This window comes from Phyllostomus hastatus, unplaced genomic scaffold, assembly GCF_019186645.2.
Source record: "Phyllostomus hastatus isolate PE091 unplaced genomic scaffold, TTU_PhHast_1.1 phas_scaffold_555, whole genome shotgun sequence".
Taxonomy (NCBI): domain Eukaryota; kingdom Metazoa; phylum Chordata; class Mammalia; order Chiroptera; family Phyllostomidae; genus Phyllostomus; species Phyllostomus hastatus.
Genome location: NW_025334036.1, coordinates 7189863 through 7216895, shown reverse-complemented (window position 1 = coordinate 7216895; position 27033 = coordinate 7189863). Strand labels below are relative to the sequence as shown.

General features: G+C 44.0%; 1 protein-coding gene across 2 annotated transcripts in view; it reads right to left on the bottom strand.

The window, feature by feature from the left end:
* The window catches only part of MCTP2 (multiple C2 and transmembrane domain containing 2), a 138860-nt gene that overhangs the window by 110218 nt on the left and 1609 nt on the right, over positions 1-27033 (bottom strand). For both annotated transcript variants that reach the window (XM_045824916.1, XM_045824918.1), the window contains exon 2: positions 2877-3411. In XM_045824916.1, coding sequence (XP_045680872.1) covers positions 2877-3344 — 468 coding nt within the window. In that variant the 5' untranslated portion in view covers positions 3345-3411. The remainder of the gene's footprint in view (positions 1-2876; positions 3412-27033) is intronic.

Genomic DNA, 27033 nt, shown 5'->3' with positions numbered 1-27033 from the left:
AAATGAGATACTTACCTTATAAGTGCTGGGAGAAAAATTAATTCATTCAGAGGATATCTACTGAGCACCTCCTGTGGGCCAGACACAGTACTAGGCTGTATATAGAGGGAACCGAATAGATGTGGTCAAATGAGATAATATTTATGTGTGTGCTTAGCAGTTCCTTTCACACTAGCTCCTAGTAAGTGGCATCAGACTGGTGTTGCTATTCTATTACTATGAATATTGTCACTATAATTTTGTGGTTAAGATAGCGGACGTGTTTGGGAAGAGGAGAGAAAAGATAAACTCAGTGAAGGGGGTCAGCAACCCAAGTCCTTCCGTGAACTCTGAGCACCCCTTCCCCACCAACACTGTTCGCAGGACCAAGAGAGAGAACCAGCCGATGAAACCCTTCCCACACACAGCTCCTCAGCCTGAGCACGCTGCCTCCACAGTGTCTGTAGCAGGCACACAAGCACCGCTGCGTGCTGTCCGCCCATGCTGCCCTGCCAGTGAACAACAGAGCACTGAGCCCACAGGCTTTGCATCCTGCCCATTCTGTATCACGGGTAGATGCTCGAGTCCAGCAGAGTCACCTGGCAGGATGGGAAAGCCGATGTGATGTGGCCTCAGAAGTAACTGGTGTCTACCATCACCCCTCACCCCCACCTCTCCTGGCTCTTCCTGAAACACCCCAGGCGCACCCTGCCTCCCAGCAGCCTTCATGCTGGCTGCGCTCCCTTCAGAAATGCTTTCTCCCCACAGAGGCATGCAACTTGCTTCTTCTCCCCTGTAGTTCTCTGCGTAAGTGTTGTCACCTCAGAAAAGGTCTTCCCTGGCCATTCTGTTAAAAACAGACCACCTCCGCCCAGCACCCCAAAGCTCCCTTTCTGCATTCTGTTTTCTCCATCAAATGGATCACTCTCTGAATGTATCTGCAGCCAGTATTCAAAATAGGATCTTCACGAGGAAGTGGATTTCTGTCTGCTTGGTTGACTGCTGTGTTTCTGGTGCCTAGAACAGGATCAGCGCATAGTAGGTGCTCAACAGATAGGAAGGAGGGAGGGAAGAAGAAAAAAGAAAAAAAGAGGCCAAGTCCTCACAGGAACCTGGAACACGGCCAACACACATGTCCCGATTACACCATGATGTTGAGAGAGGATTCTCTGAGGGGAAACACAGGGACACATACCGTCACTGCGGCAGGGAGCAACTGACGTACTCGTTCCATTTGGGGAGCGGCAGGTTGTCTCATCTCCGTGGTGGGTCATTTTGCTTCTCAGTGGTCCCTAAATTGAAGCTCTGTGGTTGCCAAGCAGCTTCTAGGAATATCCCAATGGGATCCTTTTCTAAACCATTCAACGTGTCTACATAAGCGGGCAACCAGAGCCAGTTGTTTAAAATGCCAGCTGCCAAATAAAATGTTAGGGGAAGATGCACCCCATGGTGTGATGACGTGCGTGACAGGGAGCTAATAATCCTTCCAATCAGGATTATTAGGTATTGACAGTCAGATACCACTATAATTATAATTATCACTATAATTATCCCGGCTTTTAAAAGGGATACAGTGGACACAGAAAAATACATGTCTTCTTCGGATGCTCAACTTTTTTCCGTCACCAACTCTGACTTCTGATTTGAGATTGTTAGTCTAGCAAAGCCAAGAAGCCCACTAATGTTTTCTCATTAGTTAACAAGTAAAAAGAGGTAGAGATTAACGTAGGTCAGTTCTTCAACATGGTACTTCCTGCATACCGAACTGGTTTCACAATTCACTGAATTTATATTCTGATTAATGGAAACACGTTATTTCCAATTTATAAACACAGGAGCCATCATAAAATTGTTCCAGAAAGGATTTCATAAATGTTGATGGCACTGACAAAGTAGGTAAGTAAGGTCATTTCGTGGGTAGTGGGTGGTGTCTTGACACAGTAAAGCTTCCAAAAGGATATGTGCACAGCCTCCTCTAGGCAGCCAGGATGCCCGTCCCCAATTACACTGAAATATATGACGTAAGTCACAGGCTTCGGTTTCAAAAGCAAAACTCAAAATCCCAGTCGCATAATCAGCATTCTAAGCAATTATCACACTAACCTGGAATATAGTGTAGAAAAACCAACCCCTTTCCTCAACTTTCCAACCTCCTTCAGTGCCATTAAGGGAGGAAGGTTTAAAAATATGATTAAATAGATCTTCAAATCATGGCTTAATACTCTGGTGACTGAATGTAACCTAAACTCTTCCTGAGAAACCTAAGATTTGCCTTAGAATTCTATTTGGCTCTTTTAGCTCATTGAAATACATGTGCAAGCTTTGTAAAATCACCGAATTGATAAGAATTTGTTTCCTTTTGTGTTCTTTTTTGGAGAATGCAAGTGAAGTCGGCCACAGATAAGGACATGCAGGCACAGGAATGGGTATGCATGCATGTGCGCATGTATGAAGTAGAAGGAAGTTCAAACTCTTTGCAAGTCAATCTATTCACACATTTCTTAGGACTAGTACTGTATGTGTTTTGTCTATGGTAGGACTGGGCAAATACCTACAGAGAAGCAGACACCTACTGAAGCAAATTTAGAGGAAAAGTTAAGATCTCACTTTCTTTGCCAGAAGACAGAAAAAGGAAAACGTATCCAAGAGGGCTTTTAATGCCTTAAAGTGTCCTGGACAGGTTCCTTGTAAGAGGTTTAAAATACACAGAGGTCAACCCCAAAACTGACGGGAACACTCGGAACAATCGATACTCCCTTCATTTAAATTCTTGAAAATGGCATCCTCTCCATCCAAGCTAACCACGAAAGTAACTCCTAATCAGATTTTCCAAGGGCACTCAGTGCAATTAAAAAGAAGCGAGCAAGCCACGGGGCTGTGCCCAGACTGGGCCTCACCTCCGGCTCTTCCAGAGCGTCCTCTGCCAGCGGGGTCTTCTGGAGCAGATCGAAGATGCCGTTGCTGGACGCCCTCCGGTCCTCGGCGGGAGAGGCGAAGGCCTCCTCGGGGTCTGTATCTGCCCCATGGAGGTGGCCCGCTTCCTCCTGGCTCCAGTCCAAGTCCTCTTCAGACTGCTTCAAGGAGCTACTGCTACTCTTGGGCAAGATCCCCGCAGTGGACAGGCTGCTGGGCACGGAGGTGTAGGATGAGTGGGCCCCGGAGTAAGGCCGACCCTCCGGGGCCAAGGCCTTGGCCTCCAGGAGGTCAGGAACGGACAGGCTGAGGCGGCGGTCCAGGTGATGCCTTTCCCTTACACCTAGAGGCTTGTTGGAGGTCTTCTTCACCTTCTTCTTGCTCAGGTTCAGCAACAGGGGCCTGGTCCGCTGTTTGAACGAGCCCCAGACGGATGGTTTATCCAGATCCATGGCTGCATGAAGACCCCAGAAGTCGCTCTGCAAAAGGCACCGCCTCCCCTGGAGACTCCCGTGACTCCTAGAAACCAGAATACAAGGAGAAAGAATGTGAAACTGCTGTGTGTGGTCAGGCCCATCGAAGTGGAAAACATGACTCCAAAATTATACTCTTTCCCCTAAGTGGTCAAAGATGGAAACATTCGATCAGGAACGCCTACAAATACCAGGAAAAACCTATCTAAAGAACTGAATTTTTAAAGATGGTTTTAAAACCAAAGTCGTTATAGAAAGGTTACAGCAATTAATGAAACTCTCAGCTGACACAAGAAAACCAGGCTTCGTAGGAAGAGCACTTTCTTACTTATGGGTTATTTCCCTCTGCATCATGTCCTCCGGGTTGATCCGCACTGTTGCAAAGGGAAGCATCTCTTTTGATGGCTACATAATATTCCATGGTCTATACTGGGGTGGGCCAAAGTAGGTGTCCAGTTGTGAGAATTCAAAACACAGAGTTTATTCTTGCATTATTATTTGTTTATTAATTACAATTAATGTATTGTCTTCCATATGAGCACCTGGACACCTACTTTGGCCCACCCTGTATCTGGACCACATCTTCCTCATCCGTTCATCCCTCAGTAGGCACTTATGTGTCTCCTGCGTCTTGGCTATTGCAAAATAAGGCTGCAATGAGCCAGGGGGTGCAGAGAGCACTTTGAGATACTGGTTTTGTTTCCTCGGGGTATGTACCCAGCAATGGGATAATAACTGGATTCTGTGGTGGATCTGCTTTTTAATATTTTAAGGAAACTCCTCTCAGTTGTCCATAATAACTATACCAATGTATATTCCCACCAACAGTGTCCAAGGGTTCTCTATTCTCCACACCCACCAGCACTAGAAGCAGAATCTCTTTAAAAGGAAGAAACCTCTGCTCCCCGCTTTCATTTACTGAAGGAAAATGAGTGTTCTGCTTCTTCAAACCGCGAAGGACAGGACGAGGTCTTTACAGGAAGTGGCCCCAAGCCAAGGAGCCTAATGCAAGTTTCAATTATTATGGTTTTAAACCGGACACCCTCCCCTGCTAGCTGCCACCAAATGGAAAAGAACAAATCTTTTAAGTGCCTGCCCAAAAGTTTCTGATTGAACCAGGACCACAACCACTCTCCAGATAAGAAACACAGAAGAAGAAAGAGGTTGGAAAATCACAACAGCATAAGTTGTTATGATGGGTATTAGCATTCTCAGGGACAGAGGTTCACAAGGTCTCCCTGAGTGTAAATGTGATGTCTTTTTTTCGTCACCATTCAGTGAAAAAGGTGTCCGTTGTTCCATTTTGAGTTCTTCTGGACATAGAGGAGTTTGGGGAAGTCAAGTGATTAATTTCTAAAGCATATGGGATGTTCTTATCTTTGGGTTTGGCTTCTGGCTTGATTCCTAAGGAGTAAGTCAGAAAAACAATGTCCTCTGTCTCCATTCCTCTGCAGCCGGAGGCTTTCTCTACCGCACAGTTCACAGTGAATCCTGCAGCTGTGTGTCAATTAGTTGAAAGGGACTGACTGTCCTGGCTAGAGCTCTGTTCTCCGGGTTGACAGAACTCAGCAAAGGGTAGGAGAGAGGGAGGGAAATGCCAGGGCTGAGTCCAGCCTCACTGAAGAGAGTTCGAGGGCCTGGAACTCAGAAGTCCAGATTTTAAGGGCTATTCTGAGCTCAGTGCTGGCTTCTTTGTGTTTGAGGCGTTAAAGCACAGAAGCTGGGTTGGCGGCTGGGCACGTGACCGTGGGGCTCAGGGCGGGGGTGGGTCCGGCCTAGAGACAGACTTTGGAGAGCGTGGCATTCAGCTCATACCTGGAGGCCTAGCGATGAACAGGATAAGAAGACAATGACGAAGAGGATAAACCTGAAAAGGTGGAATGAGCTTTAAGGAGCTCCAGCACTTAATGGCCTGTTGGAGCAGGATAAACTTGCAAAGGAGAATTGAAATTAAAAACAAAAAACAGAGGCGGTAGAGGGGGGGAAAAGTGTGGTGTCACCTTATGACAAGTAGAACTCAAAGAGGAGGAGACAAAGGAAGGGTGTTTTATAGAGGAAGTGGTCAAGAACATCACCAGCTTCGACAGGTTCCTAACCACCAGGCCTGAGCCCACGGGCATGGTACAAGAGAGATCATTCGTAATCTCAGTGTGATTTGTGTCTGTGGCATTAAGAGGTAGGACGCCTGACTGAAATAGGTCCTGAAGGGAAGGGGGAAAGGAGAAATGGAGGTCACAGAGTAGATGACTTGCAAACGATCGGGCTGGAGGAGAAGAGGGACGTAGGTTGAGCGTAGGATCTGATCACAGTTTGAGCGAGACAAGTGCCACACTCTAAAGGCTAGAGGCACAAGCTTCTTTGACGGCAGGGCCCCATCAATCATCACCTCGCTGAACTGCCACTCATCACTTGCCAAACAGACACACACACACAGGAGCACACGCATTTTCTTGATTCCTTTATCAGAATATTTATTATCTGCCGTGCAACTACAGACCCACGTTTTGCAAACCAAGCACTGAGCAATAAACAGGCCCGTCAACACACACCAACCAGAAGAGGAGGTCGTTCGCTTCTTCACATAATTGCACTTAATGGCCCCAAAGTAAGCCGCTCACACAGAGATCTTAACCAGTTCCTACATTAGAAAGCAACTGAGAAACCTCAAATGCCCTGCCTGGCCTTATCAGCACCTTTTTAAAGGCTTCCTTGGCCAGGAATTACCTGCAGAAAGAGACTGTCTGAAGTATCTTTAGGACTTCCCAGGAGGAGGGAAAACATGAGGGGAAGCTGTTAACATGCAGTAAAAATCTTATCCCACCTGGGTAAACTGCATATTGCACGAGCTATTTTAGGTGATGAAATGCAGGGAAAAGGTTAGACTAAAGACACATTAACTCAGAACAAAGAAGACCTTATACGTATCTCCCTACACAATTTCTGTCGTGCACACAGAGCCGGCACAAGTCGTGTATACCTGTGAGCCACGAAACTAAGACAAACTTTTCAGGATGCAAAGCAAAATCTTTCAGAGAAATGGCTGCACCTGTCAAAAGCAGGAAGGCAATTTCACATGCAAATACCTAGCTTTTAAATAAGCATCTCACACCACTGAGTACTCCTCTATTTCCAAAACACCAAGCCCAGTATTCCTCTTTATAAAATAGTCTTTTGAAGCCTTTCTCAAGCCCACGTCTGTATCAACAGAAACAGCGAACCCCTATCGTCCAGCCAGAGAAAAATTACACCTCCTCCAAACAGACAGGGAAAATCAATAATTCTAATGCGCTACAGATACCTTTATTGATGGTCCCTAGAGATTTGCAACAGGTTTCCAAACACATACTCAACCACACGATGATCGCCCTTCAAGCAGTCTTATACAAAAATAAAAGGGCCATGCTTTCCTCAGTGAAATGTGATGGGAGAATCCCTTGGAAGGAACAAAGGATAAGGAGAGAAAACAATGAATATGTTGGCTGAAGTAAGGGGAAGAGCGAGTGCAGGGGGGGAAGGGGTGGCTGTGGGGAACCAGGCTGCCATTTTTCTATCATGCATCAAGAAAGCCGCGGCAGACGAGGTGAGCAGAGAGAGGAAGGAAGGGAGGGAGAGAGACACGTGGATGTACGTCGGGGAAGCCCCTTCCACACAGAAGACTTAGTAAGTGCATGAGATCCAGAACAGGGCAGCTCTGTCGGGGACGCTGAAGGACAGCAAGGAGGCCAGTGCGATGGAGCAGGACCAGGAGAGAGCCTGCGTGGAGGTGAGATCAGAGGCCAGAGGAAGGTCAGACCAGGCAGGTCCCTACAGGCTACCGTGAGAACCCTGGATTTTACTCTGTGTGGGCTAGGAAGCCACTGGAGGGTTAAAAACTGTGCCAAAGACCCTTTTCTAGTTCGCAGGATGCATCTAAGCCTTGTGCGTGGATTTCCATACATGATCAGCAATGTTCCAAATGATCTCATGTGTACTTTATGTATTTTTACTCCAACCTTAAGGAGGAGGAAAAGGCAACGTGTTCATGTTCATGGTGCTGCAAATTGAAACCCAGGCCTCTCGAGCTCAGCATCACTCAACACGAGGAATTACCTGCACACCTAACAGGACAAGGCTTTGTGACCTGGGACTGGCCTATGCATTGCAGGATGGCAGATAGGAACCTCAGCCCCTACCTCCTACATACATGCCAGCAACGTCCTTTGTCATTGTGACAATTGAAAATGTCATACACACCTTCCACAGTCCCCAGCAGAAACACTGCCTGCACTAGCTGGGGTCACAGGGACAGCCCCTGCCCACTGCACCATATTGCTCTGTGACCCTCGTTTGATCCCGCTACCAGAAAGCGGGGGGACTAGAATATTTATAAGAAAGATGAATGAATGAGTGAGACTCTTTAAAGCTGGACTATTTTCTCCATGAAAACCATTTGTTTGGGACACCCTACCCCGTTGTTCTGAACTCTAAACAACAATATCACTGTCACATATCAGAGCTGGAACACCAATGTCCAGGCCAGAGAATAACATCGTGTTCTTCAGGTAGAGTTGAGAGCCCTTGGGGTAAGAAAACAATTGCCCATGGACTTGGAGATAAAATGGGCTCTGTGGAAAAAGAAGGAGACTTTGCGCAGAACTTGAGGTATATTAAAAATGTGCTGGAAGGAAAAACTAACATAAAATACTACTCGAATGTCCACAGCAATATATAATTGTATGCATAGGAGCCCAATAAAGTCAATCCTTCTGAAAGCTGCGTCCACATGAGACTGCTTACATAAGAATCACTCAAAATTCAAATTGGGACATCAGTTTTCAGGAAGTCTTTATAAGGCAGTCCTTCAAAAGATATGAGTCAAGCTACTCAAAGTTGCAGGGATAAGTCTGTTATTATCGAAGATATTAATTATGCTTGCAGTTGAATTTCATAAGAACTGGAAAATTGGCAGAATGGGAAACCAAGCCCAAATCATTGTTGTGCAATCACTGAAAAGATATGACTCAAGACCACCAATGCTGTCGGGATAAATCTGTATTATTATCTGCCAGCAACATCAATTATGCGTACAAGTGAATTTGAAGAGAGCTTGAAACTTGGCAGCATTTGAAACTAAGCCCAAGCTAGCCTAACTGCTTCGATGGGCAATTTAGAAATAGCATTTGATCCCAGACAACATGACCAAAAAGTTTTTATACTAATACTTTAAACAGTAATATTAATAACAGTGTTCTGCTGATTGATCCCTGATTCGGAACTGAAAATCTGGCAACTACGCTTCTCTTAGATCCAAAAAAAAAAAAAACAACTATCAATAACATCTGTATACAAAATGATTTAATTTAGTATGTGCATTTTTTTTAAGATTTTACTTATTTATTTTTAGAGAGGGAAGGGAGGGAGAGAGGGAGGAAGAGGAAGAGAGAAAGAGAGAGAGAGAGAGAGAAACATCAATGTGCGGTTGCTGGGGGCCATGGCCTGCAACCCAGGCATGTACCCTGACTAGGAATTGAACCTGTGATGCTTTGGTTCACAGCCCGCGCTCAATCCACTGAGCTATGCCAGCCAGGGCAGTATGTGCATCTTTTTAAAAAATATTAACAATTTTCTCAAGGCTGACTTTACAGAACAAAGTTCTTGAACTCAGGGAGCATAGATGTTGGAGGAGGGGATGGATAAAAAAGAATTATAACAAAACCACAAACCAATCACAAAACATACACGTGCCCTGGTGAAAGCCGCTGATGAAGAAATATAAAGCCAGCAACAGGGGGACAACACAGTCCTCCTCCCTGACTCATCAGCTGAGCACAGGTCATCGTGAGCTGCTCTGAGGGCAAAACGGAAGTTGCACAGTACAGAGAAGTGGACCTCAGGCCACGTGCCCGGGATCACCCAGGTGTGCGCCCACCGAGACACTGTGGAGTGAGTGTGTGAGTGCACACGAGCGTGTGTGTGCATCTGCATGCCTGACCTGAGTGAAGAGACGGAAAGAGGCTCTCTAGTGTAATGGAAAGAGCGCCTTGCAGAGAAACTATGGACTGAAAGATAATCCTTAATAGTGAAAAATGGGCAGAGTATTGCCGTGGTGATTATATTCCTGGGTGGGCTTTAAAAAAACACAGGTAATTAAAAGCATTAATGAGGACATGATTACTCCCATTGCCTTAGTAAAAAGGAATATGTGATTATTAATAAATTGGATAAGAACAAAGGGTTTTTAATACTTATATGTTTTTAAATGTTTATATGTTGCTAATTTCATCTCCGCCTCATTCTTCCTTTTTAAAATCTTCTTTATTAATGCATAATTTACATAACACAAAATTTACCTATTTTAAGTATGTAGTTGAATAATTTGTATTTTTCTGAATTATACAACCATCTCCATAATCTATTTTTACACCAGTCATCCTTCCTTTTCAATATTTTTAATGCAAATTATACTGTACATATTATACTAGTCCTGACTAGGTATATGCAATATCCAGATAGATGCATACACATACAACTGCAGAGAAATGGGTATGTTTTAAAGATTATTTAATAATAGAGAAGCATGGGGACTAAAAGATGGGGACTGTGGCTTTATGAACCCAACCACAATGCCCCCCAAGTCCCTCCACCCCCTTATATAAGCCACACTGCCCTGGGGTCCTTTATCTGTCTCTCTGATGCTTTCACTACCGTTACACAGGATCCGGCACTTTTTAATACAAAATCTCTTATTACAAAATCATAAGCATGTAATTCTGTAACATAACAATAGCACACTAAAGCATACCACATGCCATTTTAGGTGGAATGGTCAAATTAAAACTATAAATGATGACACCCCTGTTATTACCCTACCCACCACGCACAGTCGCGCTGGTGGTGCTTCTGCCGCACCCTGTGGAATGCCCAGGGCCGGCTTCTGCACTTAGAGCTGGGCCTGTGTGATCCCGGATAAGCTCAGAGGGAGAGCAAACACTCAGCTCTTGAAGAGACGGGTGTTTTGGCAAACGTATCCTGAGAAGCAAGGAGTCCTCAGCAGAGGCAGTGCCTTGTGGCTAGCTAGGCCTGCAGGTCTGAAGGTCAGTGAGATAATGCACATCCTCCAAGATGCCAGCTTGAGTGACAGACACACAGACACACACACAAATGACAAATCAGCCTAGCAGGCATCTGAATGTCAAGGTATCCTATGAGGAAACAAGAAAAACATTAGTTCCAAAAATAGCTGCACACGTCCCAACTAGCTGCTTTTATCTAAAAGATAGTGAGAATCAGGCCTTTCCTTTTTGGGACTGGGTAGTACTCGAGGCTGAATTGAAAGTTTAGCTCTCCCTAATCTCAGTTTGTTTCATCTTTCCCTGTTCATCCTTGAGAACTCCTCAAGTTAATTCTTTTCCTTAACTTTCTTGGGAGAGTTTTGTTTTGTGGGTGGCGCATAATAAACTCCTTAAAAAATAAAAAGGTAAGTTGAAGATGAATAACTGAGTTGCTTTCATTTGTGGGCTTTCGTGCCAAACTCTGCCTAAATGCTTGTATGTAAGTAAAAATTCAGCCAAAAATCCAATGGTCACAAAGATTGAACTCAGGAGTCCATTTTGTACTACAAAGAAAAAAATAATAATCTAGATTTTTTTCCATAGAAAAATTATTACAGCCAATTCATTTTGCAACTAAAGTAACATAATATAAGCCTTTTAAAATGTGCCTGGAAGAGCAATAAATATTTCAAATGCATACTCAATGAAACTGCTACCCATCACTTCCCATCAATCTTGCAATCATTGTCAGATTTGCTTTTACAATGAAAGTGAAATGAAGATCGACTTTGTAGGAAGTTAAATGCAGAGCAGAGGGACTCTGGTCTGCTGCCTTGTGCTTCCTCCAGCCCCCATTCATTTAATTTGTGTGGTCTTGATAAATGGTACTGGGCCGGCATGGTCACCAGCAATTTCCCAGTCATCTCCCAAAGACACGGTTCATGTTATAAGTTGCTTAAAAAAAAACCAGTATTTTTGTGCAACTGCATTTTGTTGATGGTACATAATAAAATCACACATATGCACACACACGAGAAGCATAAATGAAAACTTCAATCTTCAAACAATTCTTTTCAAATGAAGCTCAGTTAGCAAATGTTATACACAGTAAAGGGTGTCATGAAATAATGCATTTAATGGTCATTGTACAATAAGAATATTATAGTTTCACTTCTTGCTACCTAGTAACACTATAATACTTTATGTGACTTCAAGTAAATGCCCTTTAAGTATAATTGATTTTCTATCTTTTAAAATAAGCTAAATGACCCTGGGAAAAAGAATACAGTAGATTATATTTCTCGATTAAAATGTATAGTGACAGTTGAGAGGAAGAAAATAAAATAATGACTTACTAGTTTCCCAAGAGTAATTAAATATTTGTCTAATTTAGTTAATTGACATATATAAGAAATTGTTTTTCAAAATCCTGAAATAAACATTGTTTCCGAATAACAAAGGAATACAACCTACGCAGACCACACTGGTTTAAATGAGATGCTCCATCCAAAGTTATGTATAATGGTAAACACTTAAGTTTATCACTAGTCTTAAAGTATGGCACGAATTCATTCCAAGAAAGACATAAATACCAGTCGAGCATGGGTTTTGATAGTCTAGGATATGGATACACAGAGTCCTGAGATAAAAACTAATGACCAGCTGGTGAACAGGCAAAGGGGAAGAGAGGAGCCGAAAGATAAGGAACAGGTGAGATCCGAAGGATCCTCAGGTGTATGGAACCTGGAAGGGTAATTATCCTGCAGTGGAGGGCATCGGGTTGCAGAAGGATGAGACTACAATCATCTATCGCTCTATCCGATCATAGTCAAGGTTTAAATGACAGTACCGGTACAAGTGACCAAATCAGGGCAGCTACACTGGAAAAAAAAAACTTTCCATTTTCAGAAGCTTTTGAATTCTGAAATGTGGGATGAGAGTTATGAAGCGGCAGTAACCACTGAAGCTATAGAGCAGGACCAGAAATAGACAGAGAACATAGTTTCTGCTTCCTGACCAAGACCCCACAGCAGGCATCATGCTATGAAGATGGGAAAGAGAGCATTCAATGGGTTTATTTTGGGCCCTCTAGCAAATGATTGTCTTTCCAGCCTCTCTGAACAGAGTACGTGCACCTTTTCATGGTGCATCTTCATTGAGGCCCTGCAGCCCCAGGAGCGGGAGGGCAGCCCCAGGGCAAACTGAGCATGCCTCAGGGAGGGACCAGAGCTTCGTGGGGCATGCAAAGAAAATGTTGAAACTCCATTCAGACTGATCTGATGTGTCCTTTTGATTTCTATTCTTGTGTCTGTTTAATAATATATGCACTATCAGTACCACAGTACCTGTGCATAATTTATGAGTAAATATGTAAACTTACATTTGGGTGTGCCTGTGGATGGGATGTCTTACGAAGAAAGAATGGAGAGAACATTTCAAAAGCACCTGAACAATTAAATCCTTTAATCTGCTGAAAAAAAAAAAAAACACAAAACCTCTGCAATACTAAGAAAAGAATCTGCTTTCCCTCTTCAGGCAGTGAATATTTTCAGAACTGTTTCTCCTCTTGCAGAAAGAGTATCAGGTAACAAATATAATACAATCCAGACACGCTGAAATAGGCAAGATGCTCGTGTTTTCTTTTTTTAAAAAACAAATGTGATCTAAATAGGGTTTTCAGTAAATACCGCTGCCACCTCTGCTAAAGGGTGCTTCTCTTGGGGAATTCATTAAACATTAATTCCAACAAACGATCTCATTTGTCTCTGGTTTACTCTTAACATTTACAAACTATACTCTGTTCTGCTTCCTTGGGCTTCCTCCGGCCCCCACTCATGTAATTTGCATTTTCAACAGTAGACACAGATGATTTTCTGTGCACCCAGGTGAGGAGGCAAAGGGAGGAAGTAAAAAAGATTTGCATCTCCACTGAGGGAGGAATCACTCATCATTAAAGCAGGAATTCAAACTCAGAACATGAAAGTGAATCCATTTATCTGGTGAACCGAAGCCTTGATGTCGCTGTGACATCATAAATAACACACAGGGACTAGAAATGCTGCTCAGGAGGTTGGCAAACAGTGAGGGGGCAAAATGCAGAAAGGACCATAAATATTCTTCAAATGGCAGTGTTTGCAGAAACAAAGTGGCTTTTCTTCTGAGTGCTCCCAGGTCACGGTAGTTATCGTCCCCCACTCTTGCAGCTGCAGAATGTGCAGGAGATAAGGTTGAGTTGGGCCCTATTCATCACAGACTCTGAAAGTTCCTCTTTTGAATGAACTCCCAGGATCATCAGCTTTCCAAGCCTGACCGGACCTCATGTACAGTCACCCATTCAGAAGCCAAATCGGACAGGGGAGGTGCTCTCATGAGGCTTGTGTTCCAAAGGCGACATATGTGTGTGTGGAGAGGGAGACAGAGCCATCGCAGGGAGGAGTTATATCATAGGAAGAGACTCTCAAGTGGCAAGAAGAGGCAATGCCAGCTATTTGGGGAAAAGGATTCCAGGCAGAGGGAAGAGTCCATGAGAAGCCCACTCCCCACGCCCCAGCTGGAGCAAGCTCCCTGTATCCTGGGAATAGGAAAGAGGTCAATACAGCCAGACCTGTGTGATCCAGTGGGCAGTAGGAAGGGCTGAGAGCAGAGAAGGAGCTGGGTCAAGCAAAGAGTTGAGATTTTATGTTAAGAGAGCTGGGTAGTCATGGCAGCAGGAGGAATGGGGAGGTCAAGTTCAGTCAGAAGACGGGTCTGATTGGGTGCGTGTTTTAATGATCATATTGGCTGCTGTGGGGAATGTGTCCAGCATGAAACAAGAGTCAGAAGAGTAAGACCAGCAAAGAGTGAAGGATCAAAGATTCTTCAGTTTGCTGTTTGCTTTTTCGTGTTTAGCTTTCTGGTTATTCAGATTTCCACAGAGAGGACCAAGGCCTATACTTCACTTTACATGATCCACTGCTGAGTCAAGGCAAGAAATGAGAACACAAGAAAGTTACACTTCCTTTCATAGAGGTCCGTTACTTCACTGGGAATCACATTCCCCAAAAAGACACCAATCCCTGAGACAGTGTGCCTTCCTGATATTCAGTTAGTAACTTTATAATAGCCTCCTGATGTAAATAACACCATGCGAATTTTTCCAAGGACTGCCGGGACTTTCATTTCTGTCCGAAAGGACTCCCATATTATGTAGGGGAACAGCTCAAGGACAAAGTTAAATACATCATTAATGGAAATTAGTATTCATTCATTCAGCAGACAAGGAGGAAGGGTGCATTTAATTTCTACCCTATGTCAAAAATTATTCTGGACACTCCAACATGACCAAGGTCCAGGAACTGAACCACATTCTCTCTAACCACAAAATCCACGCTTATGCTTTAATTTACATTTCCATCCCTAATTGGGGTATCAACCAATCTCTCTTCTGCATAAATCAGTCATAATTCCAAAGTTAACATTAAGAAACCCAAAATGGTACTTTTTGAATGACATTATAATTACTGGTGTGTTAGAGTGGGAAATAGTACAGAAAATTACAAAGGCTAATTAAAAATTAAGGGGATTTAAATATTCTATCAAATAAGTACCAATAATACACAGAAGCAATGAGAAAGTAACTGCAGGAACCTCCAAGTGCTTTTAAAGCATTTGTCGTCACCCATCTGCCATTGAAGTATCTAAAGCTTTCTATCACGCCACCTACCGCTGCCCCATCCTCTTCACACACACAACCTTGGTTTATACAGTTTGAAACTGGAGTCAAGTTTGAAACTTGGGTCATTGAAAGAGAAAGTAAACAGTACCCTTCGGACCATAAAGAAGCACGTTCAAAGCAGAAGTCGTTTTGAACCTACCAATGGGGCATAACAATACCAGATTTTGTTTAAGCTGTTGAGAAAACTTTCATTTTCCATCCTTGGACATTAATGGTTACAATTGTATGAATAGTGTAGTTGAATTAGATCTGTGACACGAAAGTCAGGGGACTTCCGTCCTGTTCATGTTTTTGTATGGTTGAAAAACCTTATAAATAGCAACAAAGGTATGCTTTTCCCCCATCCCCTAGGTATTAGTTCAAAGAATAAATTATACAGCACCCATTCTCCAGAGTTCAGTAGGAGACAGATAACAAAGCAATCCCAATATAGCACAGTGTGATCTATGAGCCATTATGAGACCCTAACTGAATATGTACAAGATGCATCAACCTATCATGGTAAGGGTCTAAAGAGCGAGCAGAATGGATGAAGTGAATTATGTGACCTAGTGATGAGATATATAGGTGTAGGAAGGGTAGGGCGAAGCAAAGACAGGTACCTAAGGTTTCCAGATGGGCCACAGGAGAGCCAGGGAGGACAAGGGAGAAAGATCAAGAAAGCTGAGAAAAGAAGGAGTCTCAAAGAGGGAGCAATCATTTCAAATACTACAGAGGAGTTGGTTGAGGAAGACGGAGACACACCCATTGTTTTTGGTTTTGGGTTTTTTGGGGGTTTGGTGTTTTGTTTGTTTGTTTGTTTGTTTTTACTATTAGGAGGGCAGTAGAGACACAGAAGCCAGAATTCAGGGATCCGGGGAAGCAGGAAGAAGATATGGCAAGAGACACTCTTTTAAGAAGCTTTGCGGTGAAGAGAGAGCACTCTGTAATCTTCTGCCAGTGAACATTCAGTAAATAGTATCAGCTGGTTAAAAAAAGTTAAATTTTCAAAATCAAACTCATAAGTTAAAACTAAGTAAAAGTTGTAAATACATACAGTTCATATTTTAATCACAGACCCCTCAAAAAAACCCTCACATTTGCCTTTTCCCCCTGTGTATTTTAGTTTTCGTGTCTTATTGTGATGGCAGGCAATCCTACCTAGTCTGAAGAGACTCTGGATTACACTTATAAGCTTAGATTGCACTTACAAGCTTAAGTTTAAGGCTTTAGAATTAGAAAAGATGTAAGGTTGTGGGTTTTTTGTTTTGTTTGTTTTTGTTTTTTACTCTCAGAGACAAGAAAACTAAACAAGAGCCATGAATGGAAAAGTTGTAGTTTACATTTCTCTTCTCTGTGGCACCCAGTGCCGCAATCAGCTCTAAGCAGAGGTCTAGTTAACATTTGTTGAATGGAGCTGAAGGTCAAATGGGTACTTAGGATAGATACATGGCTGCAATCTAGATATTTTGACTCTCCAGGCAATTTCTGTCTATAAAACTCCAAAAGTTCAGGGCTTGTACTTGAAACTTTTAAAAAGAAATCATACTCAATGTCCTTAATCGTTAGGAAAATGCAAATGAAAACCAACCACAATGAGAGACCACCTGATGCCCTTTAGGGTGGTCACTATTAAAATAAATAAGTCTGGGTGAGGATCTAGAGAAACTGGAATCTTTGTGCACTGTTGCTGGAGTGGAGACATAAAATGGTGCAGTCATTATGGAAAACAGTAAAATGGTCCCTGAAAATAATGAACCATGGAATTATCATGTATTCCAGCAATTATACTTCTGGGTATATGCACGCAAAAAAGTGAAAGCAGGAAGTCAAAAAGATATTTGTGCACCCATGACTTCCAATCAAACCAAAGTCATCTAAGGGCCACTATTTTCAAATCATTTTCCACAGCCATGCTTTTATGTCATTATACAAGTATCGGTGAATTGCTTCTCATTTGGGTAAGGTATTTGCTAAAATTTGACTATGGGGACATTTTCTACTGCTTCTCATTCTATAAATACTTGACACCAATTCCCACTGAATGGTCCAAGGGAGACAGCTTTTTTCCCCCAGAACAGATCATTTTTGTGCTAAAATCGTTGGGCTATGCTGTCGATTTTGCTATCTTAGTCCCTTCATTCTGAATTCTATAAATAAGTGTAAAAAGCCGAATGTGTTATTTCAGGCCATTTTTCTCTTAATTTTATGATGGCTTTGGGATTGATTTCACCTTGCAGATTAATACAAAGACCCTCATGGAGCTAATAAGAGGAAAGAGGCACTACTCTCGGTCTCCATAGTGAGGTATAAATTAACTTACATGAACTGGTTTTGAAGGTTTTTCCATGGTGTTAGTTCTTTAGAGAGCCCAGTGATTTTCTTTAATGTGTTTTTAGATCTAGAGTATTTTAAAGAAAATCCACACACGCAAAAAAAAAATATATGGTCCAAAGGCTTCTATGCTAACTCCCAATACATACTTGCCACGTGAAATATTAAATTACTCCATGATCGCAGGTGAAGAATAGAATGTCTTGCACAGTTTGCACAAGGTGATTGCTGGGGTAATGTAAACTATAAATGCACTACGAGGCTAGGAAATTTAGCATACACCATTTCAGTGATGTATTTGTAGAGATGCACGCACATCGTGAATGAAAATATGAGCCACTAATCTCCATTAATGCAGCCATTAAAATTTAATTTTCTGATGCTACAGAGCCACCTGGAAAATGATTTATGCTAGAACTAAATGGAAAGCACACAAACTATAAAATCGTACCTAACCTATGTTTACAGCTCTGTAAAATGAGGCATACGTATTGGAGTCGAATACAAGGGAACGTGGGAAAACTTTTCATGGCTAGTTTTTTCCATAAAGAGAGTATTTGCTTTTGTTCCAAATGTTTCATTTGTGTTCTCTTTGATATTGACGTACTGTGTTCGTGTAATATACCCACAATAAAAATAAAAAGCAACGTGTGCAGTGATATTTTGCATTTGTGTATGCTTTCCTCCAGCAGAAAGGAAGAATCTGATCCCAAATATGTTCTTGGAGAAAAACTAGATTTCGGATGGCCACAGCTCAGATCAATTTGGGCAGCTGCCCGAAGAGCTATTATTGCCAAGGACCCTGGGGCTCAGTGGGAAAGACGAGTCATCAGCCTGGGATTCTGCTCTGCACCGGGTATCTGCCAGCTCCGTCCTGGCGGCGATCTAAGAAACATAGATCCTGTCGAAGGACCAAGAGCATTCACGGGCTTTGCTTTGAACAATCCACTCAGGAGGCCTTGGCCACCCAAAACGTGACAGAGCTACTTAGTTCTTGCACAATGGCCGATATAGAAAAGTCCATGTCCACAGGTTTAGATCTTAATATTCTAAAAAATGTTCTCCAAATAAACGCAGTCACTGCACTCCCCATGGTACAGACGTGTTTCAGGAATCACAACAGACATCTATTGAACGTGTTTTGTTAGTAAGCTGGTGTAATTCTTACTGATTTGCACAAAACTGCTTCCATGTGCATTGTCTTTGCACAAAAACTTCTAGAGGGAGAACAATCCTTATAAGCCTCCTTCTACACAAGGGCTTGAATAGCATCAAAGCTTGGGTTTTCGATTCTATTTGGTAAATTTCTGCTTTCTAGTCAAGTTCTGTATAGCCATGTCTTTCTCTTCTAAAGGAGCCAAACTGGACTGCTAATTTAGAATTAATCGACAAGAAATACACAGAAATTGCTCAAGCCACTGTGGGCAGGGTTCACACCACCAAACGGGTTTCCACTGACAGGGCACGAAGGGGTGTTAATTCAGGCCCCGGCACCTCTGCAAGGCCTCGTCAGCTGCGTTCATTCACTCTCCATAAACACACAAACCCATTCAAACTTCATACATGACAGAAAAGGCTAAAAATAATCCACAGTTGAAAAGAAGAGGAAGCTCTCATTTCCAGCAGGTGTCCAAAGACACAGTGAGCAGCATCTTGACCGTGTGACACTGTGACAGGACAGTGTGTCACCTGCAGAAGGCTGAAAGTGCCAGGTGAAAGTACGTATGCTTTGGGCATGAAAGGAAAGTTCAAGCAGCCCCTGTGTTCAGCTCACCAGCCAGTGTGACTGGAAAGTAAACAGAGAGGGAGCTCTTTTAGGAGCAAAGTTCAGTGGACTTGGGTTGTGTGGAAGGAGGAAGGCTGGGTGGCCCCCTGGAAGGACCTCCCCCAGGAGAGGCAATCCTCTCCAGGATGTTCAGTCTCACCTGGTGTGACAGTCAGGCCCGAAAGGAAGGAGCAGGCTGAGGCCCCAAAGCCAGGAGAAATGGGTGCCGCAAACATTTGGGGTGAAGGTCTAGGGATTTCGTTTTTCTCTCGGTTTCAGGCTGTTAGCTCCATAATCTGTTCTCCGTACAGGTCAAACACCTGGCTCTTCCAGGTCCCAGGTCAAGCATACCTCCCTAAGAAGCCTTACCCTACCCCTGACTCTAACTCCGACCGTGACCGTGACCCTGACCCTCTAGTATAAAGCAGTACTTCTGCACCATAATCTCTTGTCACACTGAGTCATTACAGCCTTCACATTAGAACTAATCATTTCACTAGCTTTTTTTTTAACTTGGTCTCCCCAATCCACCTCCTACCCCAGCCCCCCACGAGAAGTCCTCTGAGAAGATGGGACTGTACTGCCTAGTCCACCTCAGCACTTAGACCAATACCTGGCGCATGGCAGGTGAGTTCTGATAGAATGAATGAATGAATTCAGGGGGCAATTCCTTCTACTACTATCATCACTGAATACAGGGTGGGGCAAAAGTAGGTTTAAGTTGTGAGTACGGGAAACACAGTTCATTCTTGCACTATTATTTCTTAAGTATTGTATTACTTTCTGTATGAACTACTGAAAGTCTACTTTTTCCTCATCCTGCCTTTACCAGAACTGCAAGCCTGCCTAGAGACCAGTATATTCCATCAACCAAAAATTCCCACAGTCGAGTTCTTTAATTAATGGTTAATTGTTAATTAAATAGCATCAGGTACTATATGTATTGCTCGGTGATAAGTTGTGTGAGCAGTTCCACACACCAGATACAGAGCATTATATTAGTCATGGCGACCAGTCCCAACACGGCCTCCTTAGAGGCCTGGGCGTAACCATGGTGAAGACGGAGCATGGTTTATCTGCCTACATCTCCCCTAGCTTTTCCCCTCTTATCCACTCCTTTTATCACCTTTGCAAAATCAAAGTCAGGAAGTTGACAATGAGGCCCTTGAACTTGGCTGCAGGGTGAGGTCCACATACCTGATCTCTCTATCAAGCAAGAACTGAAGATCCTAGAACTGGGCATGACTCTGCCCAAGTCCACAGTTCCTCGGCCTCTTTTCCTCTCTCCCCATCGACATGTGGATTTCTGCAAACTGAGATGCTTTTTAATCCTGAGGGTCCTGGACAAAGCTGGGGTGTCCCAGCATGTCGGGACCAAGAAAGGGCCACAGGCGAGGCCACCAGGATGCACCCATGAGAAACTGATTCATGTGCATTCAGTCATCTCTGATCCGACCCAAATGCCTGAGCCACACGAGGAAACTGGTGTCAATGAATTAAAATGGCATGCACGTGCACACACAATCTTTCCTTGCCTGTGAGTTAAGAAAACATTTTTTAAATATAGATCAATGGATATTTCCTACGCCTATGTGAAATATGGTTTATATGAAAAAATATATTTCTAGGATTCTCAGGGAAGCATTACATTTGCCCAGATCACAAACCTTTTTGTCTCAAAATACCCAAAGGGGCTGCCCACTGTCAGCAGGAGGTCAGCAGGCGTTAGTATCTGTCAGGTACTCCATTACAGCCGCATCTCCCAAATGAAAAGGCAAAGAAGGCAATTATCAATATTGAAACCATCTATCTTTTAAAAAGGTTATATCGATTTCCCCCCGCCACGCTGATTTCACCGATGTCAGCAACAGCTCAAGGAAGAAGGCCTATCACCTAGCAGTTCCCATGGATGGTTCCCAAACGAACTTCCCCAGTTCCCTCATGCCACGCAGCCTGCGACCCGTTTCATGGGAGAGCAGCTAAGGAGAGGCTTGGAGTGATCAGAACTCTGCCAACGAATCTCCCCAGTGAGCTACAGTACTGCGCAGTGAGGTTTTAGAGATGAGGAATCATTAGGTTCTATTACAACAGGCACACCTGGCCTGTCTTAAATCACCGCTGAAATGAAGGGTTTCAACCCTGGAGTGCGTACAGTGGCTGCTCTCAGCCCCAGGAGTCAGAGACATTCCTTAGTTGACATGGGTCTCGGAGATTGTCTAGTCTTGTGATTAAACGCCTTTACTGGGAAGCAAGGCAGCGAAGAATGGTTAAAACTAAAGGCTGGATGGCTTGGAATGAAATAGTAGGGGGAGAAAAAGTAAAACTCCACTCAACTGGGTGAGCCTGTCCATACACCCCACTTCTCTGAGCCTCAGGGTTCCTGTCTGTAAAATGGGCATGACTTTTACCCAGCAGGGTCCTGAGAGGGTCAGGAATGAGTTAGTGATCAAGAGAGACTCTGACACAAGGCCGGAAGCTGGAAAGGATGTAATTAATAAACGACTGAATACTGATCTGTGATTAATGACCAGAGCCAACCCTATATGTTCAAACTTGTTTTTTTTGGTCACAGAAATAGTTCATGATATTTAAAAACAATTCATCACAGACCTTCTCAGACCTGCCATGCCTTCTGGTTCAATATTAACACAGGGAACTTTATGAACCCTCCTCCTCGATCCTGGCTATAGCTGCCTGTCTCCATGCCAGCCCACAGGAGATTTAAGGGAACAGAAGAAATGTCAGCGAAATCCTACCTGTTTAGACAGGTCTAAACTACTGAAGGCAACTTCCACTGAGGACTCCTACCAAGTCCAAGAAATAAACTCGGTGGGAAGAGAAGTACATAACAAACACAGCAGAGAGCAGGAGAGGGGGAGGCAGAGGCGGCTCTGTGAAGGTAAGGACTCAAGAGAAGAAGAGACTTACATGTTCCAGCAACAGACAGGCCACATTCCAGAGACGCGTGTCACCGTAGGACAAGGAACTGCAGGCACATTTGACCGAAGAGACTGTGTCACCAGCGGACCCCGTGAGGGTAAGAAAGGCTGCAGCGTCTCTGTGCTCCAGAGGGGTCCTCAGGAGGCTAAGTGCTGGCACCAGAGGTCATTTCCAGACTACAAACCCAGAAAGCTAAGCTAATCTTATATATGGAAAATCTTTTACATGAGGCACAACAATGATAACAATAACCTTGATCATGGGAGTTCAAGTAACACAGCATTCTTTCCCGACACATTACCTACATTCTCATACTAACCCCCGAGATCTTTCATAATGCTAAAAATAGTTCCCCAAACACCACCCAAAAAAAAGAAGAAGAAGAAGAAGTATTACCCAATGATGGTATTTGTTTTCAGTTTGGTTTGAGTTTTTTGTTGGGTAGTTTGCTTGCTGTTTTGTTTTTTGCATCACCATTTGGGTGACACGTTGGATCTGAACATGGTTAGCTGCAGAGATATGTTCCATACTTTCTTCTTTGTCTTCCTGATCTGTTTACACATCTCTCGTGAATATTCCTGCTTAGTAGCTGTCTTTAACAGACAAAGTTGAAACGGGCTATGCTAAACTTGCAGTGTCTCAAAAGCAACCACCTGTCAATTCGGATATAAAAGGAAGGGATTCATTTACGGTGAACTCACATGGCACGCGAGTGTTTTTAACAAAAGAGAAGAGGGTCAACAGTAAGCATTTGACCTTGTGACAATGAAATGGGCTCACACGCTGCAAGCCAGCTTCAACAAGCCCCCTGGTCACCGTCCTGCCCGCTGCCTGCTCCAGTTCAAGTTCGCAGGTCGGTGACTCGGGCTCTCAAACAAACGGAAGGCCAAAGGGAGTGGAGAATTCATCTCCACCCGCAATGAACGAGTGGAAGTAAACCTTTCCACCTTCCGCATCCCATTACACTCGTTCCTCGGCTGCCTGGCCAGCAGAAATGTCCCCATTCCCTTCGTGACCTGCTTCTCGCCTGCCTGCCGTCCTTGAGAGGCGGCATGAGTCAGAGCTGATATCAATGGTCAGATCAGCTGTGTTACTCAATCGGCTGATCGTTGGTTATTTCACGACCACATGAAGACCAGTTCTCGCAAACCTCTGCACCGCTGACCGCTTTCCTGGAACGCAGACCCTTATCCTAGCCACTGTCCACCCAAAACCCCTACCGTGGGGCCGTCCAGACATCCCAAACTCACGATGTCCACAAAATCATGATTATTCTCTAAAAACAGTCTTCTCTAGTCCTGACTGGTGTTACTGGCACCCACCCAGTGGCCCAAGGCACAAACCTCACTCCCTCTCTGCCCCCGACATCCACCTGGCCACGGGTGCCAGCTGCCAGATGGCTCTCGAATGCTTCCCCACTTCTGCTTCCCTGCTGCCCTCAGCCAAGCCCCATACCCTGACTCCTGAACTGTGTGATAACTTCTTAACTCCCCTGGCACCAACTCATGGCCGGAGCTAGGACACCTCTCGCCGGTCACCCAGAGCACAGCTGAGCAAGTTTTTCCCTGGCTGTGGGGATCCCATCTGTCTGACCTCCACACTGTCTCCTTTGGGTGCCCAACGCTGACACTTAGCACAACTAGGCGAGCAACCAATGACCCCATGAGCGAGTGGCCACGTGGATGAGACAGCTGGCACTCTCAGGATTGAATTCTGCCTCCAGCCACAAACTCACATTAATGTTGGTCTGAACATGTGTCACTGGTGGAGACAAGAAGACACAGGGACAAGAGTTTCACCCCCAAAGGCAAGCCGTCTTTCCCCACACTGATGTACATACTTGTGTCTACAGCTATATATTCTTACGCTGCCTGCCAGGATGTGGCTGATTTTCTGACGAACATCCAGAATTGTGGGTATAACTGTCTCTTTCAGAAAAGAATTCCTGAAAATGCAAGACACAGCCCTTCTAGACACCATTAAGACCTAAAGGCCACGCACACCAGCATCTGCAAGTCCTCTGTGGCCTGGGGAGAGGGGTAGGCCTTTCAGAGAGAAACCAAACCCCAGCATTCTGAAACAAGGCTCCCTCCTGTGGCCGCCCACTGCGGAACTCCAGACGAGCCCACAGTCACGCAGGAAGAGAGGCAATTCCACCTTACGCAACCAGGTATATGCAACCCTGTCCATTTGCTTGTGAAACTGAACATTTGCAGTAGGAGTGAATGATAGTAACATTCTTCCCCTCCATTGTGGCAGTGTGTCCCTCAAGAAAAACTCGTTAACCCCAGGCAGTGAGCAAATACCTAGGTCTGTCCCATAAAGCCATACCAAACAGCCTCGGGCCAGCCCTCCAGACCTTTCCCACAATACCAGCACAGGACAATGGCATGTTGAAGACTCCTGGGGAGGAGGGGATACCTACACTTAAATCCCAGGGCGTGTCCCTGTCTGTCTCTGTGTCTCAGTTTTCCCACATTGAAATGGAGGTGAGAAGAGATAGCCCTACCTGGCAGGACTGTGTTAAAGAATTCAATCCGGAAACACCAGTTCAAAAGGACCTACGCACCCCTGTGTCCCTAGCAGCGTTATTTACAACAGCTAAATGCTGGAGACAGCCTAGGTGCCCATCCATCCATGTGTGGACCAAAAAACCGTGGTTCATTTACACAATGGAATACTACGCAGCAGAAAGACACAAAGAACGCCTACCGTTTGTGACAGCAAGGATGGACCCGGGGAACATTTTGCTAAGTGACATAAGCCAGGCAGCAAAAGACAAACATCATATGATCTCATCTGTAAGAGGAACCTAATGAACGAAGCAAACAAATGAGCCAAACAGAACCGGAGGCATGGAAACAAGGAACAGGCTGATGGGGACCAGAGGAGGGGAAGGCGGAGGGGGAGGGAGGGAGGTAGGGGTGGAAAAATGGGGAAGGGACTAATCACGGAACCTGTATGAATGACTCATGGACATGGACAACAGAGTGGGGACTGATTGTGGGAGTGGGTGGGGTTGTGTGGGAAGTGGGGAGCAACTGGGGGAAAATTGGGACGCCTGTGATAGAACAATGACTTTCAAAGAAAATAAAATACAGAAATAAAAATTTTGAAAGTTAATTCTTAGCACAATGTACTACGGCCCAGTAAATGTCAGCAATATTAATATGAATTATAATTATAATATGGCTGTGATCTATCAGCCCTCATAGGAACTTCTTCTCCTCGTTGAGAAGAGCAGTTTTCATACTGTAGCTCCAGGAGCATCTGCAAGGCTTCCTAGAACTCAGACTGCTGTGAACCAGAGCCTAGGACAGAGGACCCTCCGTACATGCTGCCTGATGGGATGAACACTGAGAGAGCCAAAGGTATCCCTGGACAACCAAGCAAACCAGAGACCAGATTGGGGGCCTTCAAGCTCAGAACTGTTCAAAGACATGAAGTAAGCCCGGGGCCCTCCCACCCAGCTAGAGGGCTCTTCTGAGTCCCAGAGACCATGAGCTCTTTGGCTCCAACCGACAACTGTCCCTTTCCGTCTTTAAAGGTAATGGAGCTCAGCTTCTGGCCTCTTGCTGGCACAGGTCCTACTGCTGCGACAGGCTGCTGGGAGATGCTGAGTGTTCTCAGGGACAGGGGAGCCGCCGGGCTGCAATCAGGAAGCCGTGCTGTGTAAGCATTTCTTATAAATGGCCCAAATCGCTCTCAGCAGAGGCAGAACTCTCCAGCAAATTGTGGTCACGTCTTTTTCTCATTCTCCATACGTATTCGCTTTGATCACTCATTTTGTATTATTGTTCTTCAAGAGGATTCCAAATTTGCTTGCCTTTTTTAAAAAATTTTTTTTTCTATTGCTGACCTTTTTGGTCTTACAAAATCTGGACCTGTCCCTGCACTCTGCGCCTTGACCTTTCAGCTTTTCCAAGGTTTTCTGCCATTTATCACCCAACCTGCCCTCCAATGAATGGCAGCATCTTAAGGCCGACCACACCTTTATACACACCTTCTGGGCAGGATTACACAAGCTTCTAAAAAGGAGTTCAAGGTGTGTTATCAGTGTCACGGTCAAAAGCAAGCAAGTGCCAGGCAGAATATCCTGTCTGGTCTTCCCAACACAGGCTTTAGAAAGACCTTCTTCAACACAACACACTTTCATCGACTCCTTGTGTGAATTCAAATATGAAACCCCCCAATTTTCGTGTGTTGTCACCAGTGATTATAAGGAAGGATTGAAGAAAAGCAAGGGTTCTCCATGTTAGGAAATAGGAATTAGAATTCTAAGCACTCGTTTATTCTCACCCCATGTAGGATAACAATTTTAATATGAAAATCATTTTTTGTGGTTTACACATAGTTAAAGAAACTGTCAGTTTAGTTGTTACGGTTCCTTTACTCAAAGACGAAGTTAGGAATTTTAGGATTTCTTTCCAAAGAAGTTGCAGTGCTCCACACTTCCAGAGATAGATTTAAGGGAAAGCAGATATATCTTTTAAAGTAAATATTAGCTGTATTTATTCATAGGTGATTACAGATTTCTACACCAACACGCAGTCCTTTCTAGGGGACAACACCGTCCTCTATTTACCTGGAAGCAATGGGATCCATTTATATTGAATTATATACTGAGTTTCTATACTGAATCATACAAATCACATAAATCAAGCCGAATTATATGAAGCACATGAATAATATGAAAATTAACTGTGACTTCCATGTATAATGCATAAGGCATACATGTCCAGTTTCACTTATTTGCCTCATTTGGATATATTAGGCCCTTAAAAATATGTTAAGAAAGACACAGAAAAAAAAATTCACATTTTAAAAATAGCTGTTCATCGTCTTGCCCCAGATTGGCCCCGGTTTAACCACACAAGTAGAGTGAAAACAGTGCTCATTTCACTC